This window comes from Quercus lobata, chromosome 7 (genome assembly GCF_001633185.2).
Source record: "Quercus lobata isolate SW786 chromosome 7, ValleyOak3.0 Primary Assembly, whole genome shotgun sequence".
Classification (NCBI taxonomy): Eukaryota; Viridiplantae; Streptophyta; class Magnoliopsida; order Fagales; family Fagaceae; genus Quercus; species Quercus lobata.
In genome coordinates, this window is record NC_044910.1 from 33,268,833 (window position 1) to 33,288,627 (window position 19,795).

Below are 19,795 nucleotides of genomic sequence, written 5' to 3' on the forward strand. Positions count from 1 at the left end.
AAAAGAAAAAGAAAATAATGATGAGGATAGCGTACATGTTGATTAATTTTGTCACTTTTAATATGTAAGTAATACTAGTAATTACAATAGGAAAGATGGTAATATATATATATATTTTTTGAGAATTAGGAAAGATGTATGGTTGAACTAAATTGTAAATGCAATTATTAAATATCAGCAAAAATATGATATATTGACAAAAACAACAATAATTATAGTATTCACTTTGATCAATTTGGTTAAACGTTTAATGTCATGTTAGTTTTGTTATAATAAGTATATATATAAAAAAACTAATATAGTAATAGCCAACAACAACCATTATACATTCACTTATCATGCTGATTCTACCAAATATTCAATTTTTATTATGGTTTATTATAGTTAGCTTAATTGGTATGCTTTTTTGTTTTATTGTAAAGGATTTGAAATCTAATATAACCTACACCAAACAAAATCCAATTATTATGAACTATACATCACTTGTTCAAACAATTACATGGTGTTTATTTTTTCGAACATCAAAAAACAATTCTAAAAGATAATAATTAAAAGGTGATTGGCAGCTTATGTAATGGTCGGTCTTATAAAGCTCGCTATGCTTCTCTCCCCCTTCCCTTATTAAATGAAGTGGAAAGTCTTCATTTAGCAGTTGGCATTCTATAAGCGACTTGTCAAGTCTATGAAACTTTGTCTTTTGTAATTGGCCCATAAGGCCTCCACTTACTTGCCTCCTTCCAGCTTGGAATGCAAAAAAGGAAGTGACAATTTTCATGCATTTTGCAAGGTATAATCATAGCGTTGCTCTCTAACCAATAGAGAATTTTTTCTTGCTCGAATGTGAGCAAAGCCGATTAGGTCATTGGTCCAACCGAGAAAGGCATAGGAGAATTTATTCCAAAGAGAATGAAATCCGACTAGTGTCCCTCTCGCTTACACTCTCCTAAAATGAAACTCTTGTAACTAAATAGTTTTTAACACAAGTCATCAATCTACTTGCCCACCCATGTTGGTTTTGAGTACAAGTACTTTTGTCGAAGGTCATTCGAGCCTTTCATGACATGAGTGACTACTTCCTAACTAATTCAATTACATATAATTTAGAGACAACATGAAAAATGAAAAAAGAAAAAGAAAGAAATAAATCATATTAATAAAAATGTAAGAGAAAGAAGAAGTGATTTATTACCTAACAATACTGGTGGGTTCTAAAGTTTCTAACATAAAAAAAGGAAAAAAAAAATTCATAATTAATTCTATTACAAAAAAGAAAGAAAAAGAAAGAAAAAAGACAAGCACAATATACACCAAGCGCTGCACACACTTTCACTCACTCTCACTCACATACACATACACATATACACACACGAGAGAGAGAGAGAGAGAGAGAGATTTATATTTATATTTGTATTTATTTTATTTTTCTGGGGGTTTTGTTTGGTTTGGTTTGGCTTTTGTTTTTCTTTCTTTTCATTTCGTCTATTTGTTGTGGCCGCCACGGTTTTTATATGCGCCTCCATCTTCATCTTCATCTTCATCTTCATCTTCTTCGTCCTCGATACCTAGGGTTTGCTCTAGGGTTTTCACAGTCTCTCTTCTGCGTTTTCCGAGCTGGATTCTCTATCTTTCCTCAGACGAATCTCCATGCGCCGCTGGTTCAGCGGCTTTGTTGATTAGTCTCCCTTTCTTTCTATCTCTCTATCGATTTCGATCTTTGCGATTCGATTTGAACCGGAAAAACCTAGGGTTTTTTGTGTGAACTTTTTTTTTTCTTCTGTATTTGGTTTCGTTTCTGGTGGAGTATGGTTTTCCAATTAGGGCAATTGATTGGGTTAGGGCGTTGAGGGAGGGGAGGGGAGTGGGGGAGTGGTTTTTGAATGGCATTGGGGGATTTGATGGCGTCTAGGTATTCGCAATCTCCGGTGGTGAGTGCGGTGGTTTCGAACCATTTCGATGACTGTGGCTCGAGTCACGAGGATGGTGATTTAGCTTCTTCTTCGCAGAGAAGGGATTCGGAGACTGCTAGTAGTAGTACTCATGGCAATGCCTCGGGTTCTACGGCGACTAGTATGGCTTATCTGCCTCAGAATATGGTGTTGTGTGAGCTTAGACACGAGGCCTTCGAGGCTTGCGTGCCTACTGGCCCGTCTGATAACGGATTGGTCTCGAAATGGCGGCCTAAGGACCGTGTAAGCCTGTCTTTCGCTATCTATTTGCAGCTCCTTTGTTATTGCTTTTGATGTTGAATTGAGATTGAAATTGATTGTTTAGTTTTATATATATATATATATATTTTTTTTTTTTTTTTGGGTAGGAAAAGATATGATCCAAATGAAAATATATATCTGGGTTGTCCACCAGTTTCAATAGATTGGGGTTGTATCAGGTCCTTATCATGGGTTTTTTGTCACCATGTGATTTAAACCATTTTATGGTGTTATAATGTGTTGCATTACAATGGCTAATAATATTAGTAAGAATTATGCACTTTTTTGATAAGTGAAAAGTATTGTGGTATTCCATATAGTGCATTCGGATTAGCTTTTTGCTGAAATCTTGTTTTTCATATTTGCTGAAATTTGGCAAAAGTATAGTTGTACTGTACCTAGAAAACAAATTAGGTTTTAAAAAGCTGTAAATAAGCAAATAAGCTAAAAAGCTTAAAGAGAAAAGCTAATCCAAGCTCACACTACCAAATGTGGTCTATAGGCGATACACAATGTATTACATGGGTGACAAGTACTTTGAGAATGTGAGGAGATTAAGATTTCAGATCTTCTTAAGTCAGTCTTGCAATGGAACCAAAAACTTCTATGTTCATAATTTAGTTAAAGTGGTTTCCAGCTTCATAAATCAGTTCATGGACTAAATAGACAACAACATTGAAATTAGGGTCTATTGCGAAATGGGCAGAGTTTTCCTCCAAAGTTGTTGGGAGAAAAGTTCCTCCAACCCACTCTGTGGCAACTTAAAAAACTATCTGCGTGTATTTTTAGTCACACAACCTACTTAAAAATCATATTATGTAATACACGTGGATGGTCTTATAAACAGCCACATAATGGGTTGGAGGAGATTCCTCTGACCCAGTTTGGAGGAAAACTTTTCCTTGCTAGATTATTAGACCCTTGTTGATTTATGAGTTTCTCTTTATAGAATTAAAATATTTTCATGAACCGTACCTATTTGAGTATTTGACAAAGGATGGTTGAAAGGAATAAAATCCAGATTCTAAAAAGTTTGCATGGATTGGGAAGTTTGTAATTTATGGATATTACATTCATTCTTAGTCAATTGTTTCCACCCAACCACACAAATATTGACTTTTAAAGGAATTAAGGATTTCCAAATATGCTTTGCTAGAAAAGAGTTGTCCTATGTGTTGCACCAGTGATAAAAATGATATGTAGTTAGCAATAATTATATTTTGCAATTGTGTAAAAGATTTTGGCTAAACAGAGCTTAGTCATATCGACAGCCTAAACTTCTACTGCCTGGGGTGCTGTGCTTAACTTCTTAAGATAGGCCCTAGCTATGATGATGCTGTCTACCTGATTGAAGTTTCGTTGTTATTGTTAGATGGGAATCTGTAAAAACCTGGGTGACTTCTTATATGTCACAAAAATAGTAAAATGTAAAGTATTTAATTGTCACTTAATTGCATTTACCCAGTACCCAGAGTGTTGACAAACACACAGAGAACAAACAATAGAATGTATTTGATTTCACAGTAGTTAGAGTTTCGGAATTAATATCATCACTTCATTATTGGGCAATTTGTTTATTTACCTTTAGGGCACAAAATTTCCCCCCTTTTTTTGGGTTTAAAAAAAGAATATTAGAATTTAATCAAGAAAATAAATTGTAGTATACAATTATTCTTGCGCGTAGAAGATTTTGTGAAAATATCTTTAATTTCAATGCCTTGGTTTTAATTTCTCAGTGGAGTTTTCTCTCCCTTGCTCCTTTTTTTTAATTATTATGTTCATTTTTTGTTATTTTTATCTAGTCTGGTAAATGGATCTTTGGAACAATTTTTTCTTATATACATGCATGTTTGCTTTGGATTGACTCCTGATTTTTTATGCAGATGAAGACGGGATGTGTCGCTCTAGTTTTATGTTTAAACATTAGTGTTGATCCACCTGATGTAATTAAGATTTCTCCTTGTGCCAGAATGGAGTGCTGGATAGGTGCATTTTAAGTTGCTGACTCCTTTCTATTCCTGTTGTTTTATTGTATGTGTACCAGTTAATATATTGTCATCTTAATTTTGTTCTACTTCGGTTGGTCTCTTAAGGCAGCTTTTTGGTCTGAGCTAACATATGCTGAACTTCCAAACACTTGCTGCTATTTCTAATAATTTGTGATAGAATTTTTGTTAGTGAGTCCTTATGTTCTTTGCCAAATGTTTTTCTTTCATTGTAATTTATTTATTATTTGGTGAGGTGTGCTGAGGAGGTTGTAAATGGTTTTTCGAACATATTGGAAACAGCTACTGTAAATTCTATTAGAACTTTAGAATCTTTATCTATTTTTAATGAACCTATTGTTTGTTTTCTTAAAGTAAATAATTGAAATGTTTAAAAGTAGTCATTGTCAATGCATGTGTCAGATGAACTAATTGTAAAATGTATTTAAAAGAAATTCATTGTCCTTGTTCAGTTGTAGTATTTTTCAACTCTAATTCATGCTGTTTTAATTTTTAAATCTTGATTTATTCTTGGAATTTTTTTGATGACTCCTATGCTGTGCTTATCTAATATTGTTCTTATTATTTATTAGATTTTCCTGTTTTTAAAGCTTGTGTCCTAGCTTTTTTTCATTGCCAAGAAAGTGAAGAAAAAGGCAACGCATTGCAAATTTTAGTCAGACTCAAGTTTCATATCATTCTTTTTCTTGGAAATTAAATGAAATATGATGTAGAATAGTTGGGACTTTTTTTTTTAAAAAATCGCAGGCAAGAGCCTTTCTTTATCAATTTATATCTTCTATCCATGTTTGCAGATCCTTTTTCAATGGCACCTCAAAAAGCACTTGAAACAATTGGAAAAACCTTGAGTAGTCAGTATGAAAGGTGGCAACCAAGGGTAAGAACATTTTGTCATGTATCTATGACATATTAATGTATCAAGTTTAATTTTAACTTGTTGAAACTTTGACAGGCTCGCTATAAATGTCAACTTGATCCTACAGTGGAGGAAGTGAAGAAACTTTGTAATACTTGTCGCAGACAAGCCAAGTCTGAGAGAGTTCTGTTTCATTATAATGGACATGGTGTGCCAAAACCAACTGCTAATGGTGAAATTTGGCTCTTTAATAGGGTCTGTAACAGCGTTCAAACCCCCCTTTTTATTTTATTTTGTCATAAATTAGGTGCTGTTTTGTTGTGATTAGTTGACCCCATAATTTTGGGATTACAGCTTGATTGTTGTTGTGCTGTTTTATTGTGTGATTATTTAAGAGGTTGCCATGTTTTTCTTACCAATAGTTTAATTGCAGAGTTATACACAATATATACCCTTGCAAATCAGTGACCTTGATTCCTGGTTGAAGACACCATCAATATATGTTTTTGATTGTTCTGCTGCTGGGATGATTGTCAATGCATTCAATGAGGTAGCAACAGTGTATTGTTTATTATTTTATATGGTAATTTTGTTTTCATGATGCAGGAACAGGTGTTATTATTTATTATTCTGACTCCTAATAAATGTTGGATTCTTCCTTGATAGCTTAATGATTGGGGTGCTTCTGGATCCTCAAGGGATTGCATTCTACTTGCGGCTTGTGAAGCACATGAAACTCTTCCTCAGAGTTCTGAATTTCCTGCTGATGTGTTTACTTCTTGCCTCACAACTCCAATAAAGATGGCATTAAGATGGTGACATTTATCTCCTTTTTAGTTGTTCAGTTTGACCAATTGTTGAAACTTTTATTTCATTCCAGAAAATATGACTTTTTTTTAAATGGATGCTGCCTCTGATCTGTGTTTCATTCAAGATAATATTGCATTGTCGCAATACAGTATTTTAGTTGTGCTCATTCCCTGGTGAAATATTATTTGCCGTCTTTGGCAATGAGCTCTAGCTCTTATCTCATCTCCACCTCTATAAGAGCAAGGTAGAGGATGGGGTCATGGGTTCAAGATCCACTGGGTGTCTATGTAATTATCAATAAAAAGGCTACATTATGAAAGACGTTGGATACATTGAGCCATAGATGTGATATCATGCATGACTGACAAAACTTGTGTTGTGCCCTTGTTATAACTAAGCCCTCTCTTTTGAGGCTTTTGTGAGATTAATTTTTTATCATTGTATTTGTTTTTGGTAGGCTGTAATTTTTGGTTGTTTGTTTGACAATTCGATAGTTGGGGGAGGGGGGATTTGAACTCTAGACGTCTTCGTTGGAAACCTCAGGAAGTGCCAGTTAAGCTACAACCTACAAGGCTCTTGGCTTTTGTAAGGCTGTAATTTGACTTTGATTTGTCGTAACTTCTTTTGTGTGTGAGTGTGTGTGGTTTTGCTTATCTGTTGTTGTTGTTTTTATTTTTTTTTATTTTTTTTATTTTTTTTTTATTTTATTATTATTATTTTTATAATAGTTGTCAAGTGCACCTTTATATATACTGAGCATACCTGTTGACATGTATTAGTTGAACTTAATTAATGATGCTTTCAGGTGTTAATCTTTTCATGCCTTGCACACAAGGCACCAACTATATGTTTCCTACTCTCTTTAGTCTGCACATAGAACATGACTTATTGGTTAATTCTCATAAGATGTACTCCTGTCCTGAATTTATAGTCTATTTGAGAGGGAAAAATATTGAAGGAGAGTATGCGTTAAATCCGTTCTCACTTTTTTACTTTCCCCATTTTGTCGCAGATTCTATTTCTCATTTGAAAAATGATTTATTTCTAAATGTTGTTTTTACTTTAATGGAGGTATTATGCAAAAAATGAGCATCAGTTTTTTTTTTTTTTAGTGTAAAAATATTTGTGGGACATGCCAAACAAAGCATGGAACACATGATTGGAAAATTGTTTTTGATAGCGCAGTAAATTAGGACAAAAATAGAGTTGGAGCAGCCCCCTACAGTATTGTTCTATGAGTTTTTCCACTTACACACTGAAAAGTAAATTTAATACCCATATGTTTTGTATTGGTATAAATGGTTTAGGGTGAAATACTAATTACACCCTCTTAAGTTTGAGGTTTCTTCTACTTGGTCCCTTAACTATAAAACATGCAATTTACACCCTCTAGTATTACAACAATATCAATGTGCCCTTTCTATCTAAAACTGTTAGAATCTTGCCGTTAACCCACTAAAAAATGGCATCATTTAGACAAAAAATAGATTAGAGGGTGTAAAGGGCATTTTAGTCATCTTAAGATAGTGGGCTTAGTATGGACTTGGGCCTTATCTATATCACACGTGGGCCCAGCTCCGTCATGTCCTGTGTGCGTGATGTCCAGATCAATTTTGCTGTGGGCTTTTACCTGTCAGGGTGCAGCCTAGTGATTGGAGGCTTGAGATGAGCTTTAGACCCAAACATCCTGGTTTCGATTCCCTTTAGGAGCCTTCCTGGATAACCTGATACACGGTTTTGGCAGGTGGGGTTCTGGATCTGTGGTTTACTCTCCAAGGGTGGGTCCAAAGGGTCCTGCTCACCTTGGTGAGGTTCCACGTCATAAATAAGGGCATTTTAGTCATTGGCTAATGTAAGAACCCAAGTATCTATAGAGTAATAACAGTGGGTTGTGGTCCTAAAACATACCAGAAACTTAGATTATGAGCTTACAATTTTTTCTGATATAAAAATTAGCAGAAGATTGTGTCATTGAGCAGTACATTTAGGTGTATAGCAAAGAATTATATAGAGGGAGCGCACCAAATAGGTACTATGTCTCTACCGTATTTGTAAGATTTGTTTCTTCCTCTTTACTTTGGTATTCAGTAGGTCTATGATATTAGCTTATATCAACTATGCTAATCATATTCTATGAGAGGAATTTTTTTTTTTTAATACCAGGTGCACCCTTATAACAGTCCTATTTATTTTCTCCAATTACCTAAATTGCTGGGTATGGTTATGATCCTTGTAGTCAATCCAGCACTGCCTTACAGAAATTTCTGTTGTTTTCATCTACTTTTGCTGCATTTTGGGTCTAGGCTTGCTTTGCCCTTCCAACATATGAAGCTTGGTTCTGATTTTATGCCATCCTATTCTCTTGTGGCATCCTTTGCATTTGAATATTTTATTTTGAAATTCAAGCTAATAAAATTTATATAGGAGTTATCTATTATCAAATCCCAAGTGGTAGCACAACCAGGTAGGGACCATGCCGCATGAAGTAGACATAGTTCGAACCTCCTCTATTCTCATCAAACATGAAGAAATTGTGACTTCCATCTACTTTGAATACATTCATCATTCATCCCAACAAAAATTGTGACTTCCATCTACTTTTTTGTTGGGATGAATGACGAATGTATTCACCCTCTTTTTCATTCATTATTCAGTTTGGAGTCTCCGATTATTCACCAGAGGATGTTTTCTATTTCTCAGAGTTTTTACAGTACATCTGTTGGTAATAGAAAAAGATACAACTATATCATCTTCTAGGGGAGTAACTCTATCCTTGTATTGTGGCTGCCTATAAACAGATACACCCATAGTTTCCCAGAGTTGCTGGGTTGGTTCTTGTCAGATGATGTGAACATTTGAACTGTAAGTTTATGTGTTCACATATTGCACTTTTACGTCTTGTGGAGTTGGCCATGTTGGTTAGGATTTAGTTTCTGGATTGGTTTGTGTGAATCAATTAATGACCTACATTTTGGTGTTTGATCTTTAGTTGCTTTTTAATTTGATTGGTTGTGAAGCTGTCTTTGCTGCATTTGTAAACCCCTAGTAAGTAATATATTCATGTTTCTGACCTTCATTGTTGCGTGTGCTTGGTATCTGTTTTGAATTTATATATTAGTGCTTCTAGTTTTCCCTGTATTCTTTGAGCTGTTGCTGATTTTTTGTGGAACATTTGAACTTTAGTACTGTGTGGTACTTTTATGATCTGCAACTTTGCTTATTAGATTGTTATGTTGTCTACTTTCTTTTTGTTAATAATCCATGTGTTAATTGGACTTGTCTGTATTCTAATTTTTAACGTTCTGTCTCCCAGGTTCTGCAGACGTTCCTTGCTGCGTGAGTCTGTTGATTATTCAATTATAGATAAAATTCCAGGCCGCCCGAATGACCGAAAAACACTTTTGGGTGAATTGAACTGGATTTTTACAGCTGTGACTGACACAATTGCCTGGAATGTTCTTCCTCATGGTAGTTTTTCATTTTCCTGATTTAGTGCATCGAGGCATGGTTTTTAGCTGTTCATTTATGGTTGATTTTGATGGTATATGTAGCCAATAGTTAGTTTTGTGCTGCAGATCTTTTTCAGAGACTGTTCCGACAAGATTTGCTAGTTGCCAGCTTATTTCGAAATTTTTTACTTGCTGAGCGAATCATGCGTTCTGCTAATTGTTCCCCCATTTCTCACCCAATGTTGCCGCCAACCCATCAGCATCATATGTGGTACACAGATCCTTTCAAATTTAATTTGGTTGTGTGTTTATCCAATTCAATTTTCACTTTCGATTTTGCACATTGCAGGGATGCATGGGACATGGCTGCTGAGATCTGCCTTGCTCAGCTTCCAACACTGATTGATGACCCTATGGCCGAGTTCCAGGTGTGTTCCTTGGGTTTTTCTTATATTTATTTGAATTACTCTGGACTGACATGATTTGTTAGAATTTAGAACCCCAAGGGGTAGCACTATTTGGAACCCTGCCTCATGAAGTGGAGGTCATTTGTTTGAATCTTCCATTCTCTCCCCCTTGTGGCAAAAAACTGCTTATCAGAAAGACTTGATAGAGTTTAGCTTAATTGTTAAGAGCAATATGAATATGCTGTAGTTTACTCCAATCACACTCTTTCTATTGGTCCTCTTTAAGTAAAACATGTTTGTTTTGTTTCAGCCTAGTCCATTTTTCACTGAACAATTGACGGCTTTTGAGGTATGGCTTGACCATGGATCCGAGCATAAGAAACCGCCAGAGCAGTTGCCTATTGTTCTTCAGGTGTGGCACTTCTCTTTAGATCTATAATTCTGGCTCTATCATTTAATCACCTTTCCTATATTATATTTTCTTTAGTTTTTGGCAGGTTTGTTAGTGGCATAGCCTGTAATTACAGTATAGTGTAGTAAGAGTTTTTTTTTAAAATTGGTTTACTAGTTCTAATTCTCTAATTAACTAAGGAAAAATAAGATAGAAGGCTTGGGTAGTGATGGCCATTGTGTCATGGTCGATGTAAATTGCTTTAAGTGGCGCCATTTGAAGTTGTGCCTGCTGGTGTGTAATGATTTTTATTTTTTCAAGATTAATTTTTGTCTTTATGTTCTTTCCTTCCCTAGCTCATGTCTTGCCTTCTTTTTACCCCCATGCTGAATGGATTCTCTTCTTAATTGGGTCAGTGCTTGGTGTTTCCTTCCTTATAATAACAAGTCTGTCAATTATCTTTGTTCCAGGTTTTGCTTAGTCAATGCCATCGATTTCGGGCACTGGTTCTTCTTGGAAGATTCCTTGATATGGGACCCTGGGCTGTAGATCTGGTAGTTTTTAATAGCTTTGTTGCTTCTCTGTTTCATCTTGTAGTGGCGTTTTATGTAATGATTAATTTTTTTCCCAGGCCTTGTCTGTCGGAATATTTCCATATGTCCTGAAGTTGTTGCAAACAACAACACCTGAGCTACGACAAATTCTTGTATTTATATGGACGAAGATTCTAGCACTTGATAAGGTATATACCTAAATCTGCTTCAAAATGTTTCAGCAAATTTTGGTTTTTTTTTTTTTGCATGGTTAATTTGCAGCCTTTGATTGATACATTGATGGTTGGGGGTAGGGAGATTTGAACTCTAGATGTTTCTATTGGAAATGCCAGGAGGTGCCAATCTGCAGCTTTTTTTAATAGAATTAATTTTGGTAAAATTTGTTTTCACCAATGTTACATGTGCCTGCCTGGCAATGTCTGGAATTTTGTTTTTCACTAGAATTTTGTTCTCTTTTTAGCAGTATTTTTATAAATGTGAATGTAATTATCTTTTTTTACACGCATTTCATGTGCAAGTCAACCTCTACGGCCTATATCATCATATTAAATATCAGTTACCTATGAACACCACAATCTAATAATGTTCTGATGGGTTATAATGAACAAAATTTTAGTCAGTGACCAAACAGAGGAAATTGTTTGTGGTGTGTATCATCCATTGTGATTTGAATTCAGTTAACATGACACAGAATAACTTAAGTTTTTAGTTTCATTCCAAACCCAACAAAGTCAACATTATGAGTAATTCTTTTTGAGTTTTCAAATGTTGTTATTGTTTTATGTTGCAATAGGTTTTGATTGATGCTATGTGAATTTGTTAGATTCTTAGTAATTTGTTAAGGATCACCTTTTTTTGGAAGATATTGAAAACAGTATCTGGTCAAAATCACATGCTAAAAGAGAAGACTACAATGACCAACTTTCATATGATGCTATAAATCTACTAAGGTACTGATAACTTTTCATTAGTTTAGTAGTCCCCGTAGTAGCTGTTCATGTGGTCTGCTAGCTTGGATTGTGTTATTCATTATGAAGGGAAAAAGATGATGGTTCAGTAAGATTATTTCCTGCTATGGATTACTGTGGAATCTTCACAACTTGCCATAACTTTTCCCATCATTATTGGCAGTTAAAGGAAATTTAGCCATAGAATGGCAAGAATGAAATAGATTAGATTGTAGTAGTCTTGAAACTTTGGTTCTACAACCACAATTTAGCAAGCTGAAAATGGTGAGTTGTTCAAGTAGATCCTAACTATTTTTTATTATTTATTTTTACAATATGAGATGCTGCACATTCTGATAAATGAGTTATTCTTGTTCTAAGAATACTTACGATATAAATTCAGATTGATCTCTCTCTTTCCTCTTTACAATATGAGATGCTACAAATTCTAATAAATTTAATTGCGGTCGCTTCTTTATCTCTTTCCCCTTCCTGGTTTTTTGTAACGAGGTTGTAATAAATCTCTTTTTTGTTTGATAAATATATTCAAATAAAAAATTGATAATGCTATTTTGTCTTGTGGGACAATAGTCATGTCAGGTTGATCTAGTAAAGGATGGGGGTCATACATATTTCATTAGATTTCTTGATAGCATGGACGCATATCCTGAGCAGCGTGCAATGGCTGCATTTGTTTTGGCTGTAATTGTGGATGGGCACAGAAGGGGCCAGGAAGCCTGTATGGAAGCCGGTTTGATTCATGTCTGCTTGAAGCACCTTCAGGGTTCAACTCCAAATGATGCGCAAACTGAACCCTTATTTCTTCAGTGGCTTTGCCTCTGTATGGGAAAGCTGTGGGAGGACTTCCCAGAGGCCCAAATAATGGGTTTGCAGGCAAATGCCCCTGCTATATATGCTTCTCTACTGTCTGCACCCCAACCAGAGGTTTTACATCCTACTCTATAAACTGTGTCTGTGTGTGTGTTTTAACTGATGGGTGGTTTTCATTTTGCATTACAGCTCCATTTATTTATTTTCAGGTTAGGGCTTCTGCTGTATTTGCACTTGGTACCTTGCTTGTTATGGGGGGTGACTCGTGTAGAGATGGTGTTGGTGGAGATGAAGATTGTGATGATGATGAAAAGATTAGGGCTGAGATTAGTATTGTTCAAAGCCTTTTAAGTGTTGTTTCAGATGGAAGCCCGCTTGTCAGGGCTGAGGTTGCTGTGGGTACGTGAGCAGTCATCAAATTTTCCATATTCATCTGGTTGGATTGTTTTTTGCATCTGAAAATTTTTAATTAAGTAAATATTTTTGTTCTTATTTGATGAAAATTGTAGAGATTGGACACTTTCAAAATGATTTGAAGGCACCACTTTTCACACATTGAAGTTGGACAAGTTATATTTGGTGGAAAATTGAGAAAATGATGTCATTTCTCTCATCGTGTTTTAGCTGTTTCAAACTGTTATATGGTGATATTCAAATTATTTGAAGATTTGTTGAATTCTGAAGGCCTTCAATTGATAATGCTTGGCCACACGTCTGACCAGCAATTTATTAGAACTTTCTATGCCCTCTCTCCTTTCACACACACACACACACACACACACACACACACACCTATATTATGTTATGCTTGTATGTCTCTCCTAACTCAGCTACACCCTTAACCGTTATATATTTTAGTTTGGATATTCTTAGTTGTTTGTGTAAGCTCAGTCTAATTTTTTCCTTGTTTCTTGACAGCTCTGGCACGCTTCGCCTTTGGCCACAATAAGCATCTCAAGTCAATTGCTTCTGCATATTGGAAACCTCAGTCTAATTCTCTGCTGAATTCCTTACCTTCTTTGGCTCATATAAAAAGTGCAGGCAGTAATTATAGTAACTCAAACCAGTACATGCCACATGGAAGTATCGTTTCATCCCAAATTGGTTCTCTGGTGAGAATTGGCAATGACAGTCCATCACTTGTTCGAGATGGAAGAGTCTCCACCAGCAGCCCTCTTGCTAACGCTGGAATTATGCATGGTTCTCCTCTGTCTGATGATTCATCTCAACATTCTGATTCTGGAGTATTGAACGATGGTGTCAGCAACGGGGTTGTTAACCATTCAAGGTCAAAGCCACTGGACAACGCCATGTATTCACAATGTGTTTTAGCTATGTGTACATTAGCCAAGGATCCATCTCCACGCATAGCTAGTCTTGGCCGGCGGGTACTGTCCATTATAGGGATTGAACAAGTGGTGACAAAACCTTTGAAGCCAACTAGTGGCAATGCTCGGCCTGCTGATCCCACAACAGCACCTCCCACTCCTAGTTTTGCTGGACTAGCTCGTTCATCTTCATGGTTTGACATGAATGGAGGTAAATTTTTGTTGGTGAAGAATATGGGATCACTTTTTTGTTTGGAATTACTATATGTATGCACTCTTTTATGCGAATCATGATTTACTTATGCTGTTGTGAGCAGGTCATTTGCCTTTAACCACCTTCCGAACTCCTCCAGTCAGCCCTCCGCGACCTAGTTACTTAACTGGAATGCGAAGAGTTTGTTCCTTAGAGTTCAGGCCTCATTTGATAAATTCCCCAGACTCAGGATTAGCTGACCCTCTTTTAGGTTCTGGGGGCCCCTCTGGGGCTTCAGAACGCAGTTTGCTTCCACAATCAACAATCTACAATTGGAGTTGTGGCCACTTCTCCAAGCCACTTCTTACTGCATCAGACGATAGTGACGAAATACAAGCTCGAAGAGAAGAGAGGGAAAAGCTTACGTTGGACCACATAGGAAAATGCCAGCGTTCATGTGGGTTTTTTTTGTTTATTTATCTTCTTTTCCTTTTATTATGTACTCCTGATAAGCTTAGAAAAAGTTCATTATAGTTTTTGATTATGAAGCCAATATGATTTTTGTTTCTTGGTCAGCTGTTAGCAAGTTTAGTAGTCCAATTGCTAGCTTGGATACGAAGTTTGAGACTGGTACCAAATCAATACTGCTGCAACCTTTCTCTCCTATTGTTATTGCTGCAGATGACAATGAACGGATCAGGTATGCAGCTTTGCATTTATTATAGTTTCTATTCGAGCAATGCTGTGAACATGCTTAGTATGTCCTGATTACAATAAATTGCATGTTGGGTTGATGTTGAATTTATAGAGGTTCATATTTGAGTATGAATTGATATAAATGGGAACCTGGCGTTCTCTCTCTTCTTTGGCTTTGGTAATGGCTTTTATATTGCTACTTTATGTATCCAGTTATATTATAACTTTTGATATTGCAAAAACTTGAAAATGGGAAAAAGGGAAAAAAAATACTTGAAAAACGAGGAAAATTATGGAAGTTGGTTATTTTGTATCTTTCATAAATTCCATTCAATATGGCTGATGGCTATTATAAGCTTTGATTATTTGGTTTAATCAATTAAACTTGAAATGATATTTTTTTTTTTGGGGTGCCCTATATGTTTTTATATCATAGCTTATATACAATATGTTTACTTGGTTTCCAATTATTTTAGATGCTGTCGCTTTATTGAATGAAGTCTTGTGATTCCTTTGTTTATTGCCTTGGCTTATCCACATCTTTATAATTATTAACCATTTGTGTTTGTTTATTTGCAGGATATGGAACTATGAGGAAACCACAACTACCCTGCTCAACAGTTTTGATAATCATGATTTTCCTGAAAAAGGAATTGCTAAGCTCTGCCTTGTAAATGAGCTTGATGACAGCTTGCTTCTTGCTGCTTCATGTAATGATCTTTACAGCTGCTTTAATGAGTTTATTGTTGGTTACAGAAGCTTATGTGTTGGAATGTCTGAAATTTTGGGTCAATCGAACTACTTATGTGCATGTAGGTGATGGAAATATTCGAATTTGGAAAGATTATAATGTGAGGAATAAACAAAAGCTTGTAACTGCATTCTCTTCAATTCAAGGTCATAAACCTGGTGTGCGAAGTTTGAATGCTGTTGTGGATTGGCAACAGCTGTCTGGATATCTGGTACTTGATTTGTTTAAAAAAAAAAAAAAAATGTAAATCCAGTACTTTAGGACCCACTCTTTGTATTTTGAGCTTATATTTTAAGGCTAATTGTTTTTAAATATTTCAATGTTGTTCATTAGTATGCTTCTGGTGAGATATCCTCCATTATGCTTTGGGATCTGGAAAAAGAACAGCTTGTTAATTCCATTCCTTCATCATCGGATTGCAGCATCTCAGCTTTGGTGAGTTTTATGCGTTCCTCATACTCATTTAGTTATACTACGCTGTAGCTGGGTCAAAAATATTTGTTGCCTTATTTTAAAGTCAACTTGCTGCAAACATGTCTGTTTATATGTAACATGCCCTAGATTCACTAAAGAAATATTGGATTTCAGAATGAATGTAGTGAATCACACACTTCTCTCTCTTTTTTTTTCATCAAGATCTGTTGTAATTTTTTTCTTGTTCTGTTAGTTTATCTGCTATGGCCAATGTGAAGATTCACACTTACTTTTCTGGCTTTTTTTCTATGCATGTAATGTTTAGGCTGCTTCTCATGTTCACCGCGATCAATTTGCAGCTGGTTTTGTGGATGGTTCTGTAAGACTCTATGATGTTCGGACGCCCGATATGTAAGCTTTCACGTGGAATATTTTTATGGCATGATAAAAATGTTTAGTTGTCTATGAGCTGTGACATTGTGCAATAGTGCAGTCTTTCCATAGTTATAATGTAAAATTCATATGCGACATGGTAATTTCCTAGCATTTTAAAATAGAAATCTTTACTAGGGTTTTCTTTCCTGCAATTTCAGAAGATATTGCAAATTGTGTGGAGAAGAGGTGGCACACGTACAGAAAAATTAGCATATTTACATCCAAACATATCAATTTTTGCTCAGTTCAGTCTACTATTAAAATCATCCCTTTGACTTGTCAATTATATGTTATTTTGACATTGCTGTGGTCTTGAGTTTCAGATTATTTCAGCATTTTGTTAGACATGATGTAGGACAATAAAGGACCTGATCAATGCACAGTAGCTATTTGGACATTACTATGGCCTTGAGTTTCAGATAATTTCAACTTTTTGTTAGACAGAGGTGTAGGACAATAAAGGCCCTGATAAATGCACCATATAGCCATTTTAGACCATCTTGTATCCCAACTCTATTGTTTTAGAACATTGTTGCGATTTACACTGCAAAATTAGATGGACCAAGATGTTTAGTTCATTAGTTCCGTTCTAGATATTGTTAAAAGCCAATTTATTGTTGTCTTCATTTTTGTTTTCGCATACATGATGCCTAAATCTCTATATATATATATACATGGTTGTCCTGGGCATGAGCGTAAACTACTTAGCCCGTTAGGGGGAATGCCCATTATCCGGCAACTAGTTCTAGCGGGTGGGGTTGGCCATAGGTTTTACCATCTAAATGACTCTTCTTTAGAAAGGTTGTCTACATTATCAATATATATATAAATTTTTGTTGAGACTTTCTTTTTCTATCTGCATATCTGATGGCTATGTGTATGTATCTTAGTGCCTGTAATTCAAAATGTTACCATCTGATGCAGATTTTTGAAGTGTGGGCTATTGAATTAGAGTTAAGCTTATATGCATGCACATTTCATTTATTAGGCCCATCTGAAAGATCATGATGCTGTATGGAGATTGAAAGATACAATATATGAATTGTTGGTCTGGGGTCGATTATAGTTGAATGTCACAGTAACTTTGCTTCTGGATGTTAAATTTGACAATTAGTTGTCACTGTAACTTTGCTTCTGTCCCTTGTATGTGTTTGATTTTGCCTTCATTGCCTTAACATGTCATGTGTTGTAATTCTTAGGCTTGTCTGTACAACACGGCCACATACATACAAAGTTGTGGGGATTGGATTTCAACCTGGACTAGATCCAGCAAAGGTATACATAACTCCTTTTGTGTTACGTGCCCATTTTGAGAACACATTGAGTGCATTGAATATAGAAATCCTTGTTCCTTTTGGCTATTTTAATTCGGTATTTATTTATGGGAAGGTGAAGTGTACCTACTTTACATATTTTCTTTCAGATGATCAGTGCAGCTCAGGCAGGCGACATTCAGTTTCTTGATACCAGAAGTCACAGGGATGCCTACCTCACAATTAATGCTCACAGGGGCTCCCTCACAGCTTTAGCAGTTCATAGACATGCCCCAGTTATTGCCAGTGGTTCAGCCAAACAGCTTATCAAAGTCTTTAGTCTGGAGGGAGAACAACTAGGCACCATTCGATACTACCCTTCGTTCATGGCTCAGAAGATTGGTTCTGTAAGCTGCCTCACCTTCCATCCCTACCAAATATTTCTTGCTGCTGGTGCTGCAGATGCATATGTCTCTATCTACGCTGATGAGAACGGTCAGGCAAGATGAATGCACACTATTTCCTGATTTCTTTTTGATATAGTGTTCTGATCAGAGACATACAAGTACATGAGACTTCCATTGGAGTCACTGATGCATTTGGATCATGACATGCAACACATTCTGCTGCCCTAATTCATCTTCGGTGTCGATGTATCTTGAAATACTGGTAGGGCGCTTTCGACTGATGGTGTACGCTAGACATTCATTAGCCCCCGGTGTAGAGGGTCACAACTGTTGGGAAGAAAATGCTGCAAATTTATTGGGGGCTTTGACAAATAATTTGTTAAATAGGTAAATGCGTGTAAATATTTTCTTTTCCTTACATATATATAATATATATTTCCTCTTTTTGGTGTGTTCTTTTTTTTCTTCTGTCCTCGAAAATTTGTAAATGCAGCACACTCTTTTCTTTTTCATAATTCAAGTGTTGCAGCTAGATAATGCTGTGGGTAGTTGACTCCTGAAAATGCGGGGGCTTCTACTCACACATTTGTCCTTAAATTTGTATGATGATCACTTGCTTATTTTATTAACGATCATTTAACTTGTAATTAATTTATTGAGTTATTTGAGCTTGTGTCCATTTCTTCTCTTCAAATTTTGCGTGTATATCAAGGGAGTCAATATTGAATCGGAAAGGATGTCAATATTGAACTGTAGGTTGTTTCAATGTGGCCAAAGAAATGAAATATTTTGATATTGGTGTATTGTTTCGGATTAGCACTGAAAATAAAAAAATAAAAAAATTGCAATCCACATGTTTGTATAATCCCAATATATTAACTTGATATATATATATATATATATATATATATGTATAGATATAAAATTGTAATAGTTTTACAAAATAAATTTTGTTAGACTTATATTATCTTTTAGTAAATATGGGCCAATATGCATCATTTATTTGAATTATGTCTCTTCCATAAGTCCAACTAGTTCCATGTTTTCAGTTTTCCCATTTCCACCCGCCTATAAGCCATGTTTTTAGAAATTTTAGGGTATATTTAGTAATTGTTTTTATAAATTTTAAGGTATATTTAGTAATTGTTTTTTTTTTTCCTATTTTCTGTTTTCAAAAATAGTTTTCTATTTTTGAAACAAGAAAATTTGTTTGGCAACCCAAAATGAATAAAACTAAAAGTGTTATCTAAAATCAAAATGTGGAGGAAATTGAAAACCAGTAAAATGTTGTTTTCAGTTTCTAGTTCTTAAAAGCCAATGGAGCATTAGAGTTGAATCTTAGTGAAAACCAAAAAAGAAAAAAAAAAAAAAAATCCTGATTTAATAAATCTGTCCCATTTAAGGACTTTTATTTTTCCTTCTATTTATTAATGACACATGGCAAATATATTGACAGATATTATTTGTTCATATAATACCAATTAATTGTAGGAAATTGTCACGTCATTGTAGTGCACTTTAAGAAACGAATTGTTCGTTTGTCATCGTTAAATGCATCCATGTTTGAGATTCTCAAAAAAAAAAATGCATCCATGTTTGAGATTCTACTTTTATTATACAGAGAGAGAGAGAGAGAGAGAGACCTCAATAGTACACAAGAATGTCCACTACATATTTGTGTCTTTTGTAACTTGATGAGAGTGATTTTAGCCGAGAAAATATCCTCAATTTCATTTAAATGCATCATCTTTTAAATTACCAAATTTTAAGAATTTTCCTTTTCAAATTCAGGCAGGCATCTGATCTTTGATTATGAGACTTAACAGTTAGTTATTAAAATTTTGAAACTTGAAAAGCTGT

At 35.3% G+C, this 19,795-nt stretch overlaps 1 protein-coding gene across 1 annotated transcript; it reads left to right on the plus strand.

The window, feature by feature from the left end:
* The first annotated feature begins 1,430 nt into the window (after positions 1 to 1,430).
* Positions 1,431 to 18,614, plus strand: LOC115953816 (regulatory-associated protein of TOR 1). Its single transcript, XM_031071614.1, has 23 exons — positions 1,431 to 2,189; positions 4,091 to 4,193; positions 5,008 to 5,090; positions 5,166 to 5,324; positions 5,503 to 5,619; positions 5,736 to 5,884; positions 9,193 to 9,347; positions 9,455 to 9,599; positions 9,678 to 9,756; positions 10,046 to 10,147; positions 10,597 to 10,680; positions 10,758 to 10,868; positions 12,219 to 12,572; positions 12,668 to 12,857; positions 13,377 to 13,997; positions 14,104 to 14,436; positions 14,556 to 14,679; positions 15,255 to 15,385; positions 15,492 to 15,637; positions 15,760 to 15,861; positions 16,166 to 16,251; positions 17,475 to 17,550; positions 17,699 to 18,614. The coding sequence occupies exons 1-23, from the start codon at positions 1,878 to 1,880 to the stop codon at positions 18,035 to 18,037; spliced, it is 4,101 nt and encodes a 1,366-aa protein (XP_030927474.1). The 5' UTR covers positions 1,431 to 1,877; the 3' UTR covers positions 18,038 to 18,614.
* Positions 18,615 to 19,795: the final 1,181 nt, after the last annotated feature.

Excerpts from the sequence above, each read along its gene's own strand:
- LOC115953816 (XM_031071614.1), top strand. The coding sequence starts at position 1,878 with ATGGCATTGGGGGATTTGATGGCGTCTAGGTATTCGCAATCTCCGGTG. Across the intron at positions 5,091-5,165 it reads ATGAAAGGTGGCAACCAAGG|GCTCGCTATAAATGTCAACT; the intron begins GTAAGAACATTT and ends AAACTTTGACAG. Across the intron at positions 10,681-10,757 it reads GACCCTGGGCTGTAGATCTG|GCCTTGTCTGTCGGAATATT; the intron begins GTAGTTTTTAAT and ends TTTTTTTCCCAG.